Source organism: Jaculus jaculus, chromosome 4, assembly GCF_020740685.1.
Source record: "Jaculus jaculus isolate mJacJac1 chromosome 4, mJacJac1.mat.Y.cur, whole genome shotgun sequence".
In the NCBI taxonomy this organism is placed as follows: Eukaryota; Metazoa; Chordata; class Mammalia; order Rodentia; family Dipodidae; genus Jaculus; species Jaculus jaculus.
This window is the reverse complement of record NC_059105.1, coordinates 32,009,571-32,032,539: the sequence shown is the minus strand read 5'-3', so window position 1 is coordinate 32,032,539 and position 22,969 is coordinate 32,009,571. Positions and strand designations below refer to the sequence as shown.

General features: G+C 41.4%; 1 protein-coding gene across 2 annotated transcripts in view; it reads right to left on the bottom strand.

Annotated features, from left to right (window-relative positions):
- Window positions 1-22,969, bottom strand: part of Plekhm3 (pleckstrin homology domain containing M3) — a 174,632-nt gene that overhangs the window by 12,007 nt on the left and 139,656 nt on the right. For both annotated transcript variants that reach the window (XM_045147391.1, XM_045147392.1), the window contains one exon: window positions 13,169-13,326. In XM_045147391.1, the coding sequence (XP_045003326.1) occupies window positions 13,169-13,326 (158 nt within the window). The remainder of the gene's footprint in view (window positions 1-13,168; window positions 13,327-22,969) is intronic.

The following is a 22,969-nucleotide window of genomic DNA, read 5'->3' as shown; positions in this document are numbered from 1 at the left end:
TAGGCTTCACAGGCAAGCGCTTAACCACTAATCTATTCTCCAGCCCTCTAGGTGGGAGCTTTGACGGTCACATCATCCTTTGTCCTCACACTCTGGAGCTTGGTGCTTCTTTCAGTCATGACATGAAAGCTACTCTGCCCAGTCCTCAAGCTTCGCTCCCTCCCCCAGCTCTAGGTCTTCCCTGTGGTCCAGGAAATTTTGCTCATCTATTTTGGATCTAAATTTTAAAGATTTTCTTCCTAATCACTGATATAATCTGCTTTCCAGCCATTTAATTTAAATTCCCTTTTCTCTACCATCAAGAATTCCTTTTTGTAGAAAAAAAAATTGGTATGAATTCCCTTTTTAAAACATGGATTTATGAGAAGCCTGGGGAGATACTCAATTGATAAAGTGCTTTGTCTTGAAATTTAGGGAACCTGAGTTTGCTCCTCAGAACTCATGGCATGGTGGCTCATACTTATAATTCCAGTGCTGGGTAGGTGGAGACAGGCAATTTCCTGGGACTCACTGGTCAGCTAGCTAGCCTTGTTTACTTGGCTAGCTGCAGGCCATTGAGAGACCCTGTATCATAAAAAGGGTGGTTGGCGTTTCTGAGGTTGTCCTCTGGATTCTACATGCATGTGCACACATATGCACTCTCAACACACATGTGCATCTGTGCCCCAGGCCTACATTTAAAAAAAAAAAAGAATGTTTTTATGCTACTTCATTTTCCCAATTTTTTTTTTTTCTGGTTTTGTGAGGTACTGCTCACTCTAGTCCAGGCTGACCTGGAATTCACTACTTCACTATGTAATCTCAGTGTGGTCTTAAACTCATGGTGATCCTCCTATTTCTGCTTCCTGAGGTTTGGGATTACAGATGTGCACTACCACGCCCAGCATTTTCCCAACTCTTAAGAAGAACTTCCAGTTTAAGTAAAAGCTATTCAAATTAGTGTTTTCCAATGTTTCCAAGGCCAGGTTTGGGCCAGGCCCAGGTTCATTACTTGCAAGTTGTTACTATGTTGTTGCTTTTATAAAAAGATAATTCCCATGTTTCTAGTATTCATATGACTTACTTTTTCTTTTCTTGTTTTTTTGGTGGGGGAGGTGTTTCAAGGTAGAGTCTTGCTCTAGCCCAGACTGACCACAAATTCACTCTGTAGTCTCAGGGTGGCCTTAAACTCATAGCTATCCTCCCACCTCTGTTTCCTGAGTGCTGGGATTAAAGGTGTGCACCACCATGCTCAACTGAATTACTGTTTTATAGTGTTGTCTTTTCTTGTTCTCTCACCAAAAGTCTGTAAGATTCTTCCCATTAGCCGTGGAAACAGCCACCACCAACTATCACACCAAAAGTGAGACTAGTGAAAGGTGATAAAGTCTTTCATCCTCAAAACTGTTTGTGGGTCTCACATTTCAATGGCAATAGGGTAAGGTAGAAAGGACCACTGAGATGCTGGGTACGGCTTCTGGCGTCTGGGTAGGAGCGGTTAAGGGGAGCTGGGGCACATGACTGCTAGGTCCTACAGGGCTCTGTAGAGGTTCTACATACTCATGTGATTCAGTTCAACTTCTGTACAGTGTGCGGGCATCAACAGACTCCATCCTCATCTCCATTAGAAGTACCTTGAGAGCCCCAGGAACTGAACAGACAATTGTTAATGGTCACTGTAGATCTCTGTGCAGGCGCTTACTGACACAGTGCTCAGTGGTTTAATACTCAGAATACTGAAGGGGCTTAATAAGGATGTGATCACTTAGAGCAGTGTTAGATGGTGATATTAAAATGGACAGGATTGTTTTGATGACAACTTTCATGATATCATTTGAACTCTCACAATTAGTTGTGTAGAAAAAAGGGGCAAGATACAAACATACTGACAAAACCAAGATACGATTTTACGTTTGTAATTCAAAGCATAAAACAGTTAACTCCAGAACAGCCTGCTCAGTCTGAAAAGTCAATATTTCTTTTTGTGTGTGTGGAAAGGTAAATACTCCTTCTCTTCTCTATTGTGTATTCAGGTTACTTATTTACAGTCCCATGGGGGAGAAAGAGTACACACTAAAAATGACCTAAAACATGTTTGGAAAATTAATTAATCTGAGTAGTTTAGCAGAGCTCAAACATATACCATCATCTCTCTTCTGACACCAGAGTTCTCATTGCCCCAGGAAAACACACCTGCCCTTAACATATGATAGGATGATCACCATCACTCAGTGACATCACATACCTTGGTAATGATCACTTCAATAAAAGTTTCTTGGGCTGGAGAGATGGCTGAGCAGGTAAGAATGCTTCCCATGCAAGCATGGGAGCCTGAGGGAGTGTGAGACCACCTGAGTTCAGTTCCCCAGCACCCACATAAACAGCTGGGCTTGGCTGTGAATGTCTGTAAACCCGGTCCTGCGGGGGCTCATAGGAAACAAAGAACAGTAAGCTCTGAAATCAGTGAAAGACTCTGCCTCAAGTGATGAAGGGGAGCACCCAACATTCTCCTCTGGCCTCCACCTGTGTTCATGGGGTGTGCGCATCTGCACATACACATGAAAATGCTATACATATGCACCACGCCATCCATACTATACACAAGCATATGCAAACATTTTTCTAAAATTAGTTTTAAAGCCGATTTAAAAAGCTTGGGCTAGAGAGATGGCTTAGAGGTTAAGCACTTGCCTGTGAAACCTAAGGACAATGGTTCAAGACTTCCCCAGGACCCATGTAAGCCAGATGCACAAGGTGGCACATGTATCTGGAGTTCATTTGCAGTGGCTGGAGGCCCTGAGGCACCCATTCTCTCTCTGTCTGTCGCTCTCAAATAAATAAATAAAAATAAACAAAAAAATGTAAAAAGAGCTTAACAGTCATTTAAAAGTTTAAACCCATTTAAATAAAATGCTAATAAGTACAGATCTGAAAAATTAAATTTTCCATTCATTCGTGAATGACTCATGGAGCAGTGACTGTACCATGTCTAGAAAAAGTTCATGTCTTCATGGAGCCTACATTCTTTTAAAATAGTGGACTGAATCACAGTTTGAATTTGTATCTTAATCCCTCTGGATAAAGAGTACCAAAATCAATTAACTTCATTGACATCATCTTAACACACTACCAGATAAATACCAAATGCTAGACATAAGCTGAAGTCGCCATAAGCTGAAGCAATGACACTCCTTTTGTTAAGAAGAGCTTAGAAGGGTACTACATGCCTGGCAGGATGCTCTAGAGGATGGACCTTGTCACGGGTTACATAGCAACTTAGTACGGACTTAATGGTGACACCTGCGTTTATCTCTTTTCCAATGATCTTTCCATGAACTAGCCTGTTTCTTCTTTATAAGTGGATTGTAATAATTTGAAAAACCAATTAATATTTTTTCCTTTATAAGAATCCATGAATAAAAGTTAGTAAATTAAATATTATTATTCTGGGTCAGTGATAATGTGATAAAAAGCAAGATATAAATTTAATTTTTTGAGGTAGGGTCTAGCTTTAGCCCAGGCTGACCTGGAATTCACTATTTAGTCTCAGGGTGGCCTCGAATTTATGGTGATCCTCCTACCTCTGCCTCCTGAGTGCTGGGATTAAAGGTGTGTGCCACCACACCTGGCTTCAAGATATAAATTTAGATGTTCACTTTGATCCCTATGTTATACATTCATGCATATGTGTAGAAAAAGGACAAATTATGGAGAACTTCTTTATATTTTTTGTGTACTTTTTAAATTTCCCAAAGTGAACATCAATTAATTTCATAGTTAGTTACTATATGAGAGGGTGGGGAGATGACTCAGCAGTTACAGGTGCTTGCTTCGCAAAGCCTCTTGCCCTCTCCGAGTTCAATTCCCTGTACCCATGTAAAGTCAGACACAGAAACTGGCATATGCAGGTGTCTGGATTTCATGTGCAGCAGCAAGATGTCCTGATGTGCTTTCTCAAGTAAATAATAAAATCACTAAAAATAGCAAGTGACTATATGAATCAAGCAACAATGAACATTTCCCTCTCCACACAACAAAAAAGCATTAGGCTGTCTGGAATGTTAAAGATAAGGTATTTAAATACCAGTTTGGTAAGAAACACGTCTAGGTGGAGAAGACAACAGTCTACTGAAGTAACCAAATGGCCTCAAAACACAATGGTAGCCTAAGCAGCCAGGACTGTTTATAAACAAACTATTTATCAAGTGACTTAATAGCATAAAGGGTCAAGTCAGCCCCCAGGATTTCACAAAAAGTCTTATCTGCAGTAGTAGACATTTTGAAACATTTTGACATGTGACGATAGAGTCACCAGGCCAAGGCTGAAATGTTACCTATCAAGTTACTCTTTGACCAAAATTTAAAACTTAGAAAAAAAGAAACACAGTAAATACCCCTCCCCTACAGCAAACACAGCATAGTGCTGCTGAAGAGCTTTTCAAATCTTCCTTCAAGAAAAACCTTCACTGACGCCGAAAATATATCAATACATTTAAGAGTGGGCAGTCATGTAAGAGTAAATCCCATCTCAGTCCTTCATTAACCTGCTCCTGCCACTGAAGATACTCAGGGCTTGTCCCGACCACATGTCCATATGGTCTCTGTAAGTGGATAATGTTGGGCTACGGGCAGGAGTCCGCTCTCAACCAGGAGTATTAGAAAATTTCTTCAACTGCTCTGCTTCAGTCTCTGGGTCAGAAAAACAATCAGCAGGGATGGAGAGATGACTTAGTGGTTAAGGTACTTGTCAGCAAAGCCTAAGGACCCAGGTTAGATTCCCCAGTACCCATGTAAGCCCGGTGCACAAGCTGGCCCATGGATTTGGTTTGGCTGGAGGCCCTGGTGTGTCCATTCTCTCTCTCTTTCTCTCCCTCTCTCGCAAATAAATAAATAAATAAATAATATGTTTAATATTTAAAATGTTTAAAAAGAACAGCAAGCAGCAGATGGTAATAAGTGGTGAAACAGAAGAGACACCTATCCTCCCAGAGGAGCCGGGATCGCCTCCAGCAAGTGGCTGCTTCCCAAGAAAAGCCGCAGAAAGGAAACATCACTAAGTAAGAGTATACACGCGGAGGGAAGTTCTTCCCTGCTCAAGCCTGGCCTGGCCCAGGCTGTTGCCCTCTATTGTTGAACAGGATGTAACAGGACTGCCAAGCACAGCCCACAGACCTGCTAATTAGGTGCACTGACAATGTTTGTTTTGGAACCATTTACCAACAAAGGAATGTGTCAGGCTGATTAGTGAGAAAGGGGTATGTAATGTATGTGTGTTTGAGTCCAGATGAGGCCATAATCCAGGTATTCACTGTTTGCACAAGGATTCACAAATATGAAGGCTGAAAAAATAGGAAGCTACACTGTGAGACTAGTTTCTAGGCAGTCCTGTGCTCTTCTCTTTTCTTTTTTAAAAATTTTATTCAATTTTTATTTATTCATTTGAGAGAGACAGACAGAAAGAGGGAGAGAGAGAGAGAGAGGAGAGGGAGAGAGAGAGAGAGGGAGGGAGAGAGAATGGACGCATCAGGGCCTCCAGCCACTGCAGAGGACCTCCAGATGCATGTGACCCCTTGTGCATCTGGCTAATGTGGGTCCTGGGGAATTGAGCCTTGAACCGGGGTCCTTGGCTTCACAGGCAAGTGCTTAACCACTAAGCCATCTCTCTAGCCCCTGTGCTCTTTTCTTGATTCCCAGTACCTCTACTTCCCCCCTAAAAAAAAAAAAAAAAATTCTGCCAAAGCATTAACATGAAACTCTCTTTTAAAAAATGACAAATTACAACTGGTTCCTCAGACAAATGGAAGAGCCTTTGTAAGACGGCTGGCAATATTTGGGTTGATTATTGTTAGCATGTAAGTGGCAACTTTATGTCAAACCATCTCATGTTCAGTCTCCATACGCTGTGCTAACACACACAAATAAAAGGGAATGAGGGCAACAGAAAACACAACTCTTAATGTACTACACAAGTTGTGCTGAGAAAAATTGGGAAGGAGGAATTCAATACTTTCTGTAATAAAGCATGTTTTTTTTCTTTTTAAAACAAACACTTGCAAGGTTTGATTACAATTAGTTTTTTTTTTTTTTTTTTTTTTTTTTTTTGTAGGTAGGGTCTCAGTCTAGCCTAGGTTGACTTGGAACTCACGCTGTAGTCCCAGGCTGGACTCGAACTCACAGTGATCCCCCTACCTGGGTGCTAGCACTAAAGGTGTGAGCCATCACACTTGGCTCCAATTAGGTATTTGAAACCTCATGTATATATGAAGCTCAAAGATGGGCAGAAAGTGCCCATTCAAAGAATGATGCCCATGCTCCAACAAGTTCAGGGCAGCAGGGGCTGGATGGTATGGAATGCGACTAAAGGCAACATGAGACCCATTCAGGTGTCAAGTGTGCTAGAAGCAGTCTTGTGCTCCTCACTACACATGGGATGACTCTGCAGTTTGGCCAGGTGGGTAAAAGCACAGTGGTTTAGAGTAAGTTCCATTGGAGAACTTCTAAATTTTAATTTTTAAATTTTCTCCCTTTTTGCTCTAGACTTTTCTTCATCATCATCATCATCATCATCATCATTATTTTAGAGACAGCAAGACACACACACACACACACACAGAGACATAGACAGAGAACTGGTGCTCCAGGGCCTCAGCCACTGCAATTGAACTCCAGATGCTTGTGCCACCTAGTGCATGTGCAACCTCGTGCTTGCCTCACCTTTGTGCTAATGTGGGATCTGGAGAGTAGAACACAGGTCCTTAGGCTTCACAGGCAAGTGCCTTAACTGCTAAGCCATTTCTCCAGCCCTGCTCTAGACGTCTATTAGGCCAGTGTTCATCCTCAAGTCTGAGGTAGAAATGACTCTTTCAATGTGTGAGCACTGGATACAGTGGCAGAGTATGTTAACACAACTGGCAAGCACTTAGTAAGTTCAAGGTCCTGCAAGCCATCCTTATTTCTTGGGGGAGAAGAATGACCATCTACAGAAACTAGCAAGCAATGCTCAATCTGTACTTTTGAACCCTTGTGTTTAAAAAAAAGTTGAACCTTTTTAGAAGAGTAACCACTGAGCTGCAGGCGGCCCTGTAACATATAAGAACACTGCCACTCGAATGCCTTCTCAAGAGCAAGTAAATGTGACTGACTATGCCAGGCCAGTGCTCTCACAAGAGAAGAACCTTAAATGGCAGCTCAGTGGTTCCTACTGTTCATGTATATATGTATATATGTGTATGAAGCTATAGTGTTACCTCATACTTTTGGTATGTTGCTCTACATCTATATTTGGAAGCATTTAAATTCTCTTAGCTAATTTTCTAATGAATGAACATGTTCTCAGTGAGCTGACCAAACAATAAATATCTATGGAGTACATAGTATATAAGGACACCAAATTCACTGCAAAGTAGAATCTTATGGATTGTCCACATCTGAATGCAGGCCATGAAACCGAAACAGAAGTCAAGTGATCAAAAAGTATTGTTGTGCAATGTTCTTCACTTTTGTTTACCTGTGGGGACAGCTTGTCTGCCCCATGAGGAAGTCAGCCAAGTTACATGGATCAGGGCAGAAAGGACAGAAGCGACTTAGGATGCCTGGCTGGTTTTGTGAATCTCTCACCAAGATGCATGCTGTGCATTTTAAAGATGAAGTGTTTATGTACTTGTAATACTGAAACATTTCAAGACCAAGAACGGTATCTTCAAGGAATTGTTGAAAACAGGATGGTCCCTTTTCTATCATTAGGAAAGCATTGTTAATAAGAGATCTCTGGCTGGGTGTGGTGGTGCATGTCTTTAATCCCAGCACTTGGGAGCAGAAGTAGAAGGATCATCATGAGTTCAAGGCCACCCTGAGACTACATAGTGAATTCCAGGTCAGCCTGAGCTAGAGTGAGACCCTACTTCAAAAAAAACCCAACTATATATATATATATATATGTATATATATATATATATATATGTATATATATATATGAATATGATTACTGATGTGTAGAAATGTCAGAAAGACAGCTATGTAGGAGGCAATTAAAAACCAACAACACACAATGCAAGTCGTGAGCTACTGTGTGGATTTGTGTGACTCTTGAGCCTGTACAGTCACTGTTTTCTCTTATGTTCAACGCAGGATTATTGCAGTCTGTGATATCTGGATGTGAAAGGGTATAAAGGACTGAGGACTCAGAGGTGCTGAATTTAGGGTAGTCAAGGCACAAGGTGACAAGTTCACTACCTACCTCATTTGTAAGAGTTCTTATATGCAGGTTACAAAGAATGTTTTATTACAGAAAATTTAAAACATACTAAAACATAGAATAGTATATAGCAAATTCCCGTGTTTGTACCTGCCGTTGAGCCTCAACAGTGGCCAATCTACAGCATTCTCTTTCGCTTCCATCCATCCCCTCACTCCACCATCAGATTATTTAGAGGCAAACCTCGGCATTCATAAAATTTCAGTTTCACATTTTAAGACTGACCTTATTATTTATTTGTACTTATCACATTTATTTATTCAATGTTATGAACATGTTTTCAACTAGAAACTTTGTATTTCTTAACTAAGTTTCCTTTTATAAGTTTTTTTTTTTTTATTTCTTTTGCCTTTTCCCATAGGCATTTATAAACTGCTGTCAGTGTTTAACTGGAAATTGACCACTAAGAGGAAGGGCAATAGGTTCCTGAGAATTAATATCAACCTGGAATTCCAGGAAAGCTGGTCAAGATCCCTTCTGACTCACATTTTGTAAGCTTGGAGAGCTGCCTCTGACTAAGGGAGAAACAGGATTCTAAATAGCTACATGCTCTCTTGACTGTACAAGAGCCCCTCTGAACCCACAGATGTAGTAACAGGGCCATCTTGGTGAAAACCCATACCTCTGTGGTCACACTGTCTTTGAGTAGAGGTAAGTCTTAGAAGATACAGATTCTAGGACTTTCACCAAATGTTCCATGAAATTCTGGTGTCCAGAGAGTAATACCTATATCCCAGTTACGGGACAAGTATAAGGACTGCAATCTTTACCGCATGCTTATTTCTTGGTCCCGATTGTCCCTCTCCAGTAAAAGGAGCCAGGACTCCTAGGACAGATGGCCATGTCTCAGATGAAGGTAAGAGATCTAAAGCATGAGCTGGGAGTCCCTGATAATGCAACACACTGACAAAACAGCCAGCAAGCAATCCCCAGATGGACAAGAACTCTCCAAACAAGACCCGGTGTTCAGGGCACAACAAAGAGGCCCAGGAGCCAGCTGAGAGCTTGGAGAAGTTTGAACAATAATGTGATATTGTATAGCCCAAAGTGCAGACGACTACCGCTTGCATCCACACTGATGAGGATAAACAAACAAGCTCAAATATAAACCAATGGAAAAGAAGACACAATCTCCTAAGCAGGATTCTAAGTGATTCTGCACATGCTCGGCTTCCACAGGGTGGAGCCTAGCTCCTCACTTCTTATATTTTGGTCTGTACAGTGGCACGGCAACTTGCTTCCAAAGAGGACAGTATGGGAGGGAAAAGAGCAACTTTGTTATATTTTTGTGTATGTATGTGCAGTATGTGGTGATCGAACTCAGGTCCTCATGGGTGCACACTAAGTACTGTTAACCATGGAGCCAGCTCCCCAGCCCTCAGAGGAGAGGAACTTTATAGCATAGGCAGCACTGAGATGACCATGTGGGTGGTATGCACCTGTGATGGGATGGGATGAAAATGGTACACAACCTTGCTGGTCTTCTTCCCCCAGCACATAAAACCTAGTCTTGAGATGGGATCTTGCTATATATCCAGTGCTAGTCTGGAAGTTACTATGTAGCTGCCAGAATGGCCTGAACTTGTGGCAATCCTCCTGTTTTTGCCTCTTGAGTTTTGGGATTATAGACATGAACCACCATCCTCAGCTGAGTCAAATCTTAAAGAAATAATCAGGCATATCCAAAGGAGAGATTCTGTAAAACACTTGAGCAGGAGTACTCCTCAAAACTGCTAAGATTGTCAGAATGAGTAAAGTCCGAGAAGCTGTCACAGCTAAAATGAGCCGAGGAAGATGCAGTGATAACATGTAATGTGCTGTCCTGGAGTAGAATATGGACATTAGATAAAAACAAGGAAATAAAAACTATGGACCTTAGTTAATAATGAATTGATATGGGTTTATTAATTATAACAAATATGAAACACGGTTAGATGTGAGTAACAGAGGAAACTGTGGGTGGTGTATGGGAACTCTATTGTCTGCAATGTTCCTGTCAATCTAAAGTTGTTCCAATACAGTGTGCTAAAAACTGTTCACCTTTGATCTTAGAGTCGGCCACTCATATGGAAAAGCTTTTAAGACTATTCTTTAGGGGTTGCAGACTCACAAATTCAACAGAGTTCCCATCCTACCTACATTTTCCCTTATTAATAGCATATTGCATTACTAAGGAAGTGTGGTACATCTGTTAAAATTAATTGATTCATTATTTTAACCAAAGCCAACAGTTTAAATTAAGGTTCACCTTGTGTAGTTCAGTTTTATGGGTTCCAAAAAATGGGCAAAGTCATGTATGCAGCCCACATTCTTATCCTAGGACAAGAATGCTTATCCTAAGAATGTTTCACCTAGCCACCCTTTTCCAGGTCACAGACTCTCTGAAAACCACTTATTGTTTTTACTATCTTTATAATTTTCAATGTTCTCGAATGTATAGAAATCTGTGGTTTGTTGGCCCATTTTCTTTTATTGTTGAATGATTTTCCCTCATATGGATAGTTCGATTATCTAGTAACCTACTGATGAATATCTTGGATGCTTCTAGTTTTTGATGATTATGAATGAAGCATCTATAAATGTCTGTGTGCATGTTTTCAAGAGAACATATATTACTACCTCCTGTGACTTAGAATTGTTTGCTTAATCTCCAAATATTCTGAGGTTCTTCAGGTACCCTTCAGTTACTTCTAACCTAAGTTCATTACGGCCTGACAGCATACTTTGCATGATTTCTCTTCTTGTGAATTTGTTCAGGTATGTTTTATAGTTCAGAGTACAGTCTCTCTTGGGGAATGTTCCACATGAGTTTGGACAGAACATGTATTTTTTGGCTGTGTGCAGAAATATTCTATAGATGTCCGACTGTGTACTTGGTAGTGCTACATGCTTACTTGTCCATTACTAACATGGTTTTGAAATCTCTACCATAGTGGATTCATCTATTTCTACTTGAAATTGCATTTCTTTCTTTTCTTTTCTTTCTTTTTTCTTTTTTTGCTTTGTGTATTTTGTTAAACATTTTTGTTGCAATATAATTTGTATGCCATAAATTTTATTCCCTCCTTTTTTGAGGTAGGGTCTTACTATAGCACAGGTTGACCTGGAATTCAGGATGTACTCTTAGGCTGGCCTGGAACTCACAATGATCCTCTTACCTCAGCCTCCTAAGTGCTGGAATTAAAGGCATGCACTACCATGCACACCGGGGACTTCAGCTGCTGCAAATGAACTCCAGATGCATGTGCCACTTGCACATCTGGCTTTATGTGGGGACTGGGGAATTAAATTTGGGTCATTAGGCTTTGTAGGCAAGTACCATAACCACTAAGCAATCTCTCCAGCCCCAAGTTTCACCTTTTTTAAAGTATGTGATTCACTGATTTTTAGTACAGTCACGGGAGCATGCAGCCACCACTGTTGTCTAATTACATGGCATTTTCATTATCAAAAAGCCCATGTACCCATTAGTAGTCACTCCTTTACCCATAAGCTCCAGGTAACCACCAGTCTACTCAGGATGTACTTATTTGGGACATTTCATATGAAATGAATCATGTAATATGTAGCCGTTTGTAATCTGCCATGTTTCATGTCTATGTTGCAGTTCATACCAGAATCACATCTCCTTATGGGTAAATGAAAGCGTGCTTGTGTGGAGATGCTGGCATGTTTTGCTTATCCAGTGGTCAGCTGGGATGCATTAGGTTGCTTCCCTGTTGGGGCTGTTGTAAATACTGCTGCTCTGAACTGTCCTGTGCATGCTCTTGTGTAGCATACAACTAAAAAAGGGCTCATACTCTACACACGGAGAGCAGCATCCCTGCACTCAGGAGACTGGAGCTGGACTCTAGGTGTGTGTATTTATATCTGTGTGTGGGGCTAACCCAAGTTCTTCAATGTTTACAAATGGTCTTTGGATAAAAAAAAAAAAAAAAGGCCAAAAGGGCTGAGTCAACTCTTAGCATCTTAGCTCTGCTGTGTGTGTCTCAACTTTCCCTGGCTACGTGCCTCACCTTCTGTTCTGAACCACAGTGTAAGTGAGCTCTGCAGCGTGGGAAATGAGCCATGACATTCACGGCCAAAGAAGCCAGGGCACACAAACACAGGGAACATATTTCTATTATGCTTTGGGGCTGAAAAGAAAAGTGGTAGGTATCGTTCTGTGACTCAGGAGAAGCAATAATAAAAACCCTGATCTCAAGTATGGGGGAAAATCAACCATCAATCAGTGGATGTGTTGATGCCCAAATATTACCTTGGTTAAAAAATAATCCCACATAAACTCCCATTTTTCTCTCTTTTGGGTCCTAAAACTTTCATCGCTGCACTGCACGCCTCTGTGGGAAGCTGTGGGGGTCAGGCGGCTGTCTGCCTGGCCTCTAGCTGTATTTCTAGCAGTCAACCTAGTTTTTGCCTTCCTCTGAGAGGACCATTTCCTTTTGCCAATCACTTGGCTCTGAAGAGCTGGGTAGGATTCCTTCCTTTCCCATCTTCATGCTTGGTGACATAGTAACGTAGAGTTAAGTGATGTTTCTCTTACATCTGGTATTTCCTACTGGATAAAAAGGTAGGGGAGTAAAGATTGGAAATAAATTTGAAATTTGAAAGGGTGAAAAAATCTTCACTAACAAGGGAAACTTGACCCAGGGTAGGAGACAGAGATGAAATACTTGGCCGAAAGTTGGCCCGTTCTGGCCAAATACACATGGCATGCTTAGGTCTTTTTAAAAATATAAGATGGAGCCGGGCGTGGTGGCGCATGCCTTTAATCCCAGCACTCGGGAGGCAGAGGTAGGAGGATCGCCGTGAGTTCAAAGGCCACCCTGAGACTACAGAGTTAATTCCAGGTCAGCCTGGACCCGAGTGAGACCCTACCTCGAAAAACCAAAAAAAAAAAAAAATATATATATATATAAGATGGACATTCTGTACCTGCTCGTTGAAATATCCTCAAAAGGATATAGGATCTCGCCGTTGTTACAGATTTCGCAGATGAAGCCCTTCTGGCTGCAAAGACTGCAGCTGTACACGTGTGAGGTGGCGAACTTGATGACCTTCCCCAGGAAGGGAGCCAGCTTCCCCTCTATCACCTGAACAAGGAGAAATGAGACAGGGAGGCAAATTTGTTGAGAACAGAAGCCTTACAGATGCGGGAAGGAAAGGAATTCCTTTCCTTCACACAACAGGAAAACCTCTAATTATAATTTCTCAGCGATGCAGAGGCAGAAAAGGCCTAGCATTTTGCTCTGAAAGAACTCTGGGTTAAACCACTGGAGGTTGGAAAATGAAGGTGCTGAGACTTCTTTTGTATTCTTCTCTCTGTAGTAAGGTGTGGGGGAAGGAGGGCAACAAATGAGAGGTCCTCCTTGAAGACTAGCTTCACAGCGGGGGCGGGGGGAGGGCACAAGAGCAGTGGCACGTTTCCGGGAGTAGGAGGGAAAACACAAACTTACATGCATTCTCTTTAAGAATATTTTTAAAAATTAATTCATTTATTTGTAAACGGAGTGAGATGGAATAAAGAAAGACAGACAGACAGAAAATGGGCATACTAGGGCTTCCACCCACTGTAAATAAACTCTAGACACATGCATCACTTTGTGCATCTGGCTTTATATGAGTATGGGGGAATCAAACCCTGGTCATTAGGCTTTGCAGGCAAGTGCCTTAACTGCTGAGCCATCTCTCCAGCCTCATGTAATTTTTAATTTCTTAATGTGTGAAACAATAAATTAAATGAAAAAAATTGGGGGTGTCATATTAAAAGACAATAATGAGGGGCTGGAGAGATGGTTAGCAGTTAAGGCACTTGCCTGCAAAGCCAAGGGACCCAGATTTGACTCCCCAGGACCTATGTAAGCCAGATGCACAAGGGGGCACATGCATCTGGAGTTCGTTTGCAGTGGCTGGAGGCCCTGGCGTGCTCATTCTCTCTCTACCTGCCTATTTCTGTATCTCTCTCTCTCTAATAAATAAATAAAAATAAAATATTTTTACAAAACAATAATGATCTCAGCAACAACAATAACAACAACAAAAAAAAACCCTCAACCATCTGGAATTTTGGTTTCTCTTGGGGGGGGGGGGACAAAAACAAAAACAAAAAAAAACAGAGGAAACAGAAAAACAAGCCTATACAATAATGACCCTCTGCCTGGGTCACTTGCTCCTGCTAGGCATGGGCTGTCCATAAGCCACTTGTCCCCACTAGATCTTGGTGGCATTCATTTGCCTGTCACCTACTGTTACTTTACCTGCTGGCCTGCAAATAGCTGTTCTTTTGGCACTGGTGGCCAGAAGCTTCCATCTACTCTGTACTGATATCCATGCTTCAAAGACTGCACATTTCACCCACCACTAAGACAAAGTCTGCTTTTCCTCCTCTGCCACTAATGCAAATGTATTCATGCGCTGATTTTGATATAGAAAGAAAGATATTATCTTGGAGATAGCAAGAAATAACTAGAAATAGCTAGCTGGATACTCTCTTTCAAATAAATACACAGTTAAGATTACAATTCTACCTGCAACTAACATCTGAGGAAAAGGTAGTAAATCATCCCTACAGAAAATTACAATGACCAGGCAAGTCATAATGACCAGGAATACAAAATAAAAGACTTCAAAGAATGGAATCATTTCCTTTATTAAAAAAATTGAGGCTATATCAGAGATAGAGACTGAGGATGTTTGAAAACATCACAGACAATACCATGATGTTTTAAAAACAATTATAGCAGCAGTTAACTTGGGGGAGGAGAAAAGTCAGAGAAGCAAGGTTTGTACACTTGTGTACAGTAAGTCTTCACATTTTAAAATCAGCTAATGCTTTTTATTTTGCATTAAAATGTAGAAAGTGAACAGAAAAATCAAGTTTACCACTTTTTCAGAGTAGATTATTTATTTATTTTCCCCTCCGTAACCGTTAGAAAGCTGTAGGTAGACCTTCTTTTATTTCTGTTTTCCTAGGGACCATTAACTCTGATAAATTCCAGTATGGCATACTTTCTAAGAAATAACCACTACCAAATGATATAATATCCCTACCCACTAGTAAGCACTTTCCCCTGTGTCATCGGGTTATTTCTAAGCTGTGGTAACATTCCTTTTGTTGAGTTTGTTTTCTCTTTCTTAAGCAATCAAGGGTAAAATGACTCTTTAAAGAGGTCTGGGATGTAGAAAAGCCTGGAAACCAGGTGAGTACAAGTGAAGAGAAGAAAGAGAAAACCTGAGGAAGACACGGGGTGTTCATCTCGAGTAGAAGGAGGATGCTAAGCAGCCTGGACTGAGGCTTCTTTTCTCTTAGATCTCATTAGGACAATATTTTTAAGCCTCTTGAGGGCTGGAGGGATGGCTTAGAGATTCAGGCATTTGCCTGCAAAGCTAAGGGGCTCAGGTTCTATTCCCCAGGACCCACGTTAGCCAGATGCACAAGGAGGTGCATGGGTCTGAAGTTTGTTTGCAGCGGCTGGAGGCCCTGGCGTGCCCATTCGCTCCCTCTCTCTCCATCAAATAAAAAATAAAAATAAAAATAATTTTTAAAAATTCTTTTAAAAACCTTTTGAAATATTTCATCAATATGGCCAGTGACATATGACTATTACTATCTGGGGACTTCAGTAAATTTTATTACAATTAATTTGGAGATTGCTAACAATATAATAGCCTTCCTGTACCTGATACATATATTGACTTCATTAAATCCTCACTTATTATTATAAATAAAAATTTCGGGGCTGGAGAGATGGCTTAGTGATTAAGGTGCTTGCCTGCAAAGCCAAAGGACCTCAGTTCAATTCCTCAGTACCTATGTAAGGCAGATGCACCAGGTGGAGCATGCATCTGGAGTTCGTTTGCAGTGGCTGGAGGCCTTGGCATGCCCATTCTCTCTCTCTCTCTCACCCACTCTGCCTCTTTCCCTCTCTCAAATTTAAAAAAAAGGGCTGGAGAGATGGCTTAGCGGTTAAGCGCTTGCCTGTGAAGCCTAAGGACCCCGGTTCGAGGCTCGGTTCCCCAGGTCCCACGTTAGCCAGATGCACAAAGGGGCGCACGCCTCTGGAGTTCGTTTGCAGAGGCTGGAAGCTCTGGCGTGCCCATTCTCTCTCTCCCTCTCTCTGTCTTTCTGTGTCTGTCGCTCTCAAATTTAAAAAAAAAAAAAAATTTAAAAAGAAAACCAAAAAAAAAAAACAACTCTTTTCCCCTTGCATAGGTTACTCCCATGTATTATTTAGGCAATTTCAAGGTTAAACTAACTTTCTCCCTCCCTCCCTCCCTCCCTCCCTCCTTCCCTCCCTCCCTCCCTTCCTTCCCTCCCTCCCTTTATCCTTCCTTCCTTCTTCAGGCCATAGACTCACTATGTAGCAGAGGATGACTTCAAATTTCTGATGCCCCTCTCCAGTGCTGGGAATGTAGGTTTTGCCACACTACACTTGGTTTATGTGGCTTTTATGCATACTCGACAAGCATTCTACCCACTGATCTACATCCTTAGCTCTCAAGGTTAGACTTTTAAATAATATTTTTCTATTTTAAAAATGTTTTTAGGGCTGGAGAGATGGCTTAACTGTTAAAGTGCAGTGATGCATATGCGCACAGGTGGTGCATGCATCTAGAGTTTGTTTGCAGTGGTCAAGGCCCTGGCGTGCCAATTCTCTCTTGCTCTCTCATAAAAAATGTTTGTATTGGGCTGGAGAGATGGCTTAGTGGTTAAGGACCATGTCTTCGAAGCCTAAGGACCCCAGTTCGATTCTCCAGGTCCCACGTAAGCCAGATGCACATAGTGTCGCATGCATCTAGAGTTTGTTTGCAGTGGCTGGAGGCCCTGGTGCACCCATCCTCACTCTCTTTCTCCCTCTCTCCTTCTCTCATAAATAAATAAAAATAAAATCTTTTTTTAAAAGTTTGTATTTATTTGCAAGCAGGGACAAACATACGTATGTGTGTGTGTGTGTGTGTGTGTGTGTGTGTGTGTGTGTGTATGTATATGTATGTATGTATATGTATATATATATATGGAGAGAGAGAGAGAGAGAGAGAGAGAGAGAGAGAGAGAGAGAGAGAAAGAAAGAAAGAAAGAAAGAGAGAGAGAGAATGGGTGCATCATAGCCTCTAGCCACTACAAACTAACTCCAGATGTATGTGCCACCTTGCACATCTTTATGTGGGTATTGGGGAATCAAACTCAAGTTGTTAGGTTTTACAGGCAGGTGCTTAAACCATTGAGCAATTTCTTCAGCCCAGTAATAGTTTTCTTAATAGCTGTTGCTAGAATATTAGAATGTATTCACATTTTTGTACAGTTACATAGGCCCATAGTACTAAATTTTTATCAATGCTAATAATTGCCTTTTTTTTTTGAGGTAGGGTCTCACTCTAGCCCAGGCTGACCTGAAATACACTATGTAGTCTTAGGGTAGCCTTGAACTCACAGTGATCCTCCTACCTCTGCCTCCCGAGGGCTGGGATTAAAGGCATGCACCACCACAACCGGCTTAATGCTAATCATTTTTAGGTGATTCTTTTAGGTTTTCTGAAAGCATAACTATCAAGTAATAATAGTGTTAGTGGCAATCCTTATTATTTCATTGACAGTCAAAGTGGAAATTACAAAGCCAACATACATCTTTTCATTCATCTGATTCCTTCTCCTTTTTCTTTTCCAGGTAGGGTCTCATTCTAGCTGTAGCTGACCTGGAATTCACTATGTAGTCCCAGGCTGGACTCAAACTCACAGTGATCCTCCTACCTCTGCCTCCCGAGTGCTAGGATTAAAGGTGTGCACCACCACACCCAGCTCTTTCTCCTTTTTATATAACAGCTTTATCAACATATAATTCACATATCATAAAATCCAACTATTTGAAATCGGCAATACTCCTTGATTTATCCATAGCATTGGTCTACGAACGTTTCCCCAACCCTTCTCTCAGCCCCTATACATAGTAGTTCCTCCACTTTACTCTCCTGGGGCTCGAGGAACCAACAATCCACTTTATGTCTCTATAAATACACTGGCTTCACAGAGAGACACACATTCTATGTGTTTTCAGAGCTCTTTTCCCTTTGAGGCTCACAGTGAGCTTCTTGGAGATGTCCCCAAGGTAAATGTCTTTTCCTTCCTTCTCAGCACACATATCAACCTGCTTTAGATCCCTCTTTCCTCATGTGTCATCCCCCCTTTCAATCTTCGGTGACTTCTTACTCTATAACTAATTAAAACCTTCCAGATTCATGTCATAAAACTATATTGCGTTGCTACATCCCAGATAGTTGATGTAAAAGAGCTGTATAATACAAGAGCTTACATTTTTCTTGCATTGCAAGGGTCTCCATAAAAGTGACTCCATGTATTGATCTCAACTCATTTCCATTTCTCTGCCTTGTGTGTCAATCTTTCCTTATACAGAATATCTAATGCTTGCTCCTGTCCTTCCACGAGATTTCCAGGTGATCTGGACACCAGTGTGTGGCCACTTCATCTGCTATAGATCTCTTTACATCAGGGGCTGGAATATAAAACGTGAGGTTGTTTCTTATTCTTTCCTCTTGTTTAACATGTGATTGTGTTGCTTACTGGGTGCTGAATATTCCAAAGGTAACTTTATACCTTAGGTTGTGCAGCTCTCCTGACTGCTCAACATCTGACCATTCTGTCATACTTACTTGCCTTCTTACGGGGCCACCTGAGGGAAGACTGCTTCCCACACTCATTTGAAATATTCCCTCCTTGCCAGGCACCTGGTCCTGTTGGCAGACCAAGGATATTTTCCTGTCTTTTCCCTTGGCTATCACCAGTCTTGTCTCGGGGTTTTCTTTGTGTCACAAACCTTCTCAATTGCTCTGCTGTGTGATTTGGAAGGAACATAAAGAGTGCATGGGGCCAGTGTAGCTCAGTTCCTTGGAATCCATTTTGCGTTTTTATACTTAACTGCTCTTTTCATTTGTCATCGTAGGTTTTGTGGCCATGTTCCAAATGGCTGAAGCTGCTACAAGTTTTTCTTCCAGAAAAGTGAGGTAATAGTTTTAAGTTAATTTTAGAATTTATAAACATTCCTTTAATATTATGAAAAGGAAAAAAAAAAACTTTATACTTGTCCCTTTCCAGGAGTAAGGATATATTTAACAGTTTAAATCTTGCCTTGAATGTAGTGATGGAAGCACTGGTAACAGAATCCACCTACTCTGGTCTCTGGTCTGGAGGTTTTATCACTATGAAGAATGGCTTTCATGTCTGCTATCTCCTAAGGCTCCTTTGAAATTATTTTTGAAGAATTGTACAAAAATATACAAGTGTCTTGCTTCCCCTAGCCTCCCTGTACCATTTAAGAACCTTGGACCTTTCATTCCCACTGCCTAGCCATCTTGGTGTAGGGTAAGGTTGTAACATTATTTTACCAACACTAGGAAGATACTGGTTTCAAAGGGAGACCAAAGAAGAAGAATCTTACTCCCTCCAGGCTGTAGCTGAGACTAAAGAGCAGAACAGAGGTACCAGAACCCTGCTGGACCTGGAGAAAGATGATGGGCAGGGAGGGGTTAAGTGAGGCCTCCTGGTCAAGATGTGCATAATCCCAAGGAAAGTCAGGCAGAACCCTGCTGTGTCCACCTGGAACTGGTGTGCTTTGCTAAGTGACAACAGTCCTCTACTGGGTCCAGCATGGGGAAAGTCCTACTAACTGTATACCCAGGTCAGTGTCAATCCAGGGGATTCTAGAATCACTGAGAAAAGCCAGGGTTAACCAGGACCAAGTAAACTACAAAAGCATTCTCTGATTTTACTTATTTATTTTTTGGTTTTTCAAGGTAGGGTCTTGCTCTAGCTCAGGCTGACTTGGAATTCACTATATAATCTCAGGGTGACCTTGACTCACAGTGATCCTCCTACCTCTGCCTCTTGACTGCTGGGACTAAAGGCATGTGCTATCATGCCATGCCTCTTTTTTAAAAATATAATTTAAAATTATTTATTTATTTGAGAGAGAAAGAGGCAGGCAGAAGGAGAGAGAATCGGCACACCAGGGCCTCTAGCCACTGCAAATGAACTCCAGATGCATGTACCACCTTGCATATCTGGCGTTATGTGGGTATTGAGGAATCAAACTTGGACCCTTAGGGTTTTCAGGCAAGTGCCTTAACCACTGAACAATCTTTCTAGCCCCTCTTTTATTTTCTGAGACAAGGTTTTACTATGTAGCACAGGGTAGTCTCAAGCCTAAAATCCTCTTGTCTGATTCCCCCTACCCAGTACGAGAATTATAGGCATGAGCACAAAAACACTGTCAATAAAACTGGCCAGTGCTTGTGAAGAAGGGAAATATATAACCGTGGTACAGTTTTTGGTATTTTTCTAGTGCATAGTTTTTTTTAAAGACTCTCCCAAAGATACTAACGCCCCAGAGTCTTTAGCAGCTATGAGAAGGTCACTGTACCACTTTTCATAATGGTGGAATCTCTAGACCAGAACAGCTGGATTATGTTCCCAGTGCTTCCAGTCACTGTATTCAAGAGCAAGATTCAAAGTTTGAAATACATCCTTACTCCTGGACATGGGCAAGTATTGGGAAGCAGCAGGTACTATGGAACAAGCAAGTCTGATCTGAGTGCAAATTCTAGTTCATCCATTTTCTAGCTGTGAGACTTTGGCAAGTTACTTAGCCTCCTTGAGGCCCAGTTTCTTCAACTGAAAAATTAAGACAGTATCTACTTTGTAGAACTGAGGGTAGAATCATTAGTTTAACACACTAAAAACCTGGAACGCAATGTCTGACTTTAGTTGTTCAGTAAACAAAGCTTATTGCTGACTTAATCTAAGCACAAATCTTCAGCAATTTTGACTCATACTTTTCCTTTAGACACTTGAGACATATAGTAGTAAGAAAGAAAGGTATGAAGTTCACGTCTTGTTTCCTAAAAGCACCACATTGTTTTCTGTTTGAGATGGGGGGGGGTAGAAGCAAGGAGGCAAGGAGGCGGATCTGTTTTCCCTGATGCTGCTCAGGAAAAGAGAGAGTGGAGCTCCATGAACAAGCTCACCTCAGCCAAGGCTGAAGGGCCGGGGAGGCACACAGCACATCTCTACCTTGGTATGAATCACTCATGTAAGTAACATCTTTGTAATACCTGGAGATCAGCTTTCTTATTCCTTTCCTATTTGTGATTAGGTTAGTCACAGGTTAACACAACTTTATAACAACCCATCAAATGTCCGAAGGACATTTCATCTTTAGCATTATTGGCTGGTAGTTTTTGTAACCAGATGGTCAACTAGATCTGTCATGAGAGAAAACAGACTTCTGGGGTGAGGTTTCCTTATTTCTCTATTTCCTCCCAACTGCATGTCTACATGAGCAAAATCATGACAAAGTAATTAGCAGAAAACATATGTAGCTCTTCCCCCATCTCTGCTTCTGAGACTACACCTCCAGTTCTCCATGTACCAAGCTGCCCTTTCTTGAGAAAAGGCAAATGTCTATACTTCAATGAAAGCTTATTTCTGCCTCCCATTAAATTTAATTTGAGTACTAAGGAAGGTACCAGTCTGATTTATTTACTTGGGGAGTGTACATATATGACTATTTCCAAGATATCATACTGACTTGAGTGTTCAAAGAACATACAATTCCATTTGAGATTTTAAATTTTATCACCATGGGTTGATGAGATGGTTCAGCTTGCTTGCAACACCTGCTGACCTAGGTTCAATTCCCTAGAACCCATGTATAGCCAGATGCACAAAGTGGCACATGCCTCTAGAGTTCATTTGTAGGGGTAGGAGGCTCTGGTGCACCCATGCTCTCTCCCTTTCTCTGACTGTGTCTCTCTCTTTCAAATACATAGATAAAAATATTTTAAAAATAAAATCATATCATCTTATACTGTTGGCCAAGAACAAAACGTAGCATCAAGTTGACAACTAGATTTTTCTCTTTCTAAAATTCATTTGAGTTATTCCAAGTATTTCTAAAACTCGAGGGACTGTTACATGTCACTTTCCATGATCCAGTCATCTGAGAAATATACCAAATATGCTTACCATTTTTGTGCAAAGGCAGCCCACAAAGGCTGCCTGGCTGAACTTCCAGTTCGGGGATACACACATTCCCCCTTCTATTCTGGTCAGGATGGTTGGCGTTGGAATTCAAGGCCTATGGCTTTCTTGCAGACTAAGACAACAGTCTTTATTTGATTTACTTTCTTGCAGACCAATCAAAAATTACAATTAAGTTAAAAAATAACCTAGTGCTTGCCTTCTCCAAACCACACTTTCAGAAACAGCTGCTTATTTCTCGTGTGTGGCACCAGGAAATTGCAGTGTCATGTTCAAGGTCTGCAGCCAGTAGAGATCTGGGGACTGGGAGAAGGGCACACATGGTTCTTAGGTTGGCCTTTGCTCCCTGGGTACCATCTAAAGGGGTGAGAGATCGAGCACTACTTACTTAGACCTAGAGGAAAAAAAGAACAGGGCTGTCCCACCAAATTTATTTTATCCATCGACCAATTCCTTCCCTCTGATTTGTCAAGTTACCCCCATTTCAAAAGAAGCATATCTCAGCCACTGTACCACAACGAGACTGGACAAGTGTTGGGAAGCTTGTGATGAAGAGGTCTGCTGCCCTTGACAAATGGCTCCTTCTCTAAACTTCTAACTGAAAGAACTAATTCATGTCAAATAAAGCCACCGGCTACTCACCAGGAGCAGGCTAGCTGGATGAAATGGAACAATCAAAGCTGCCA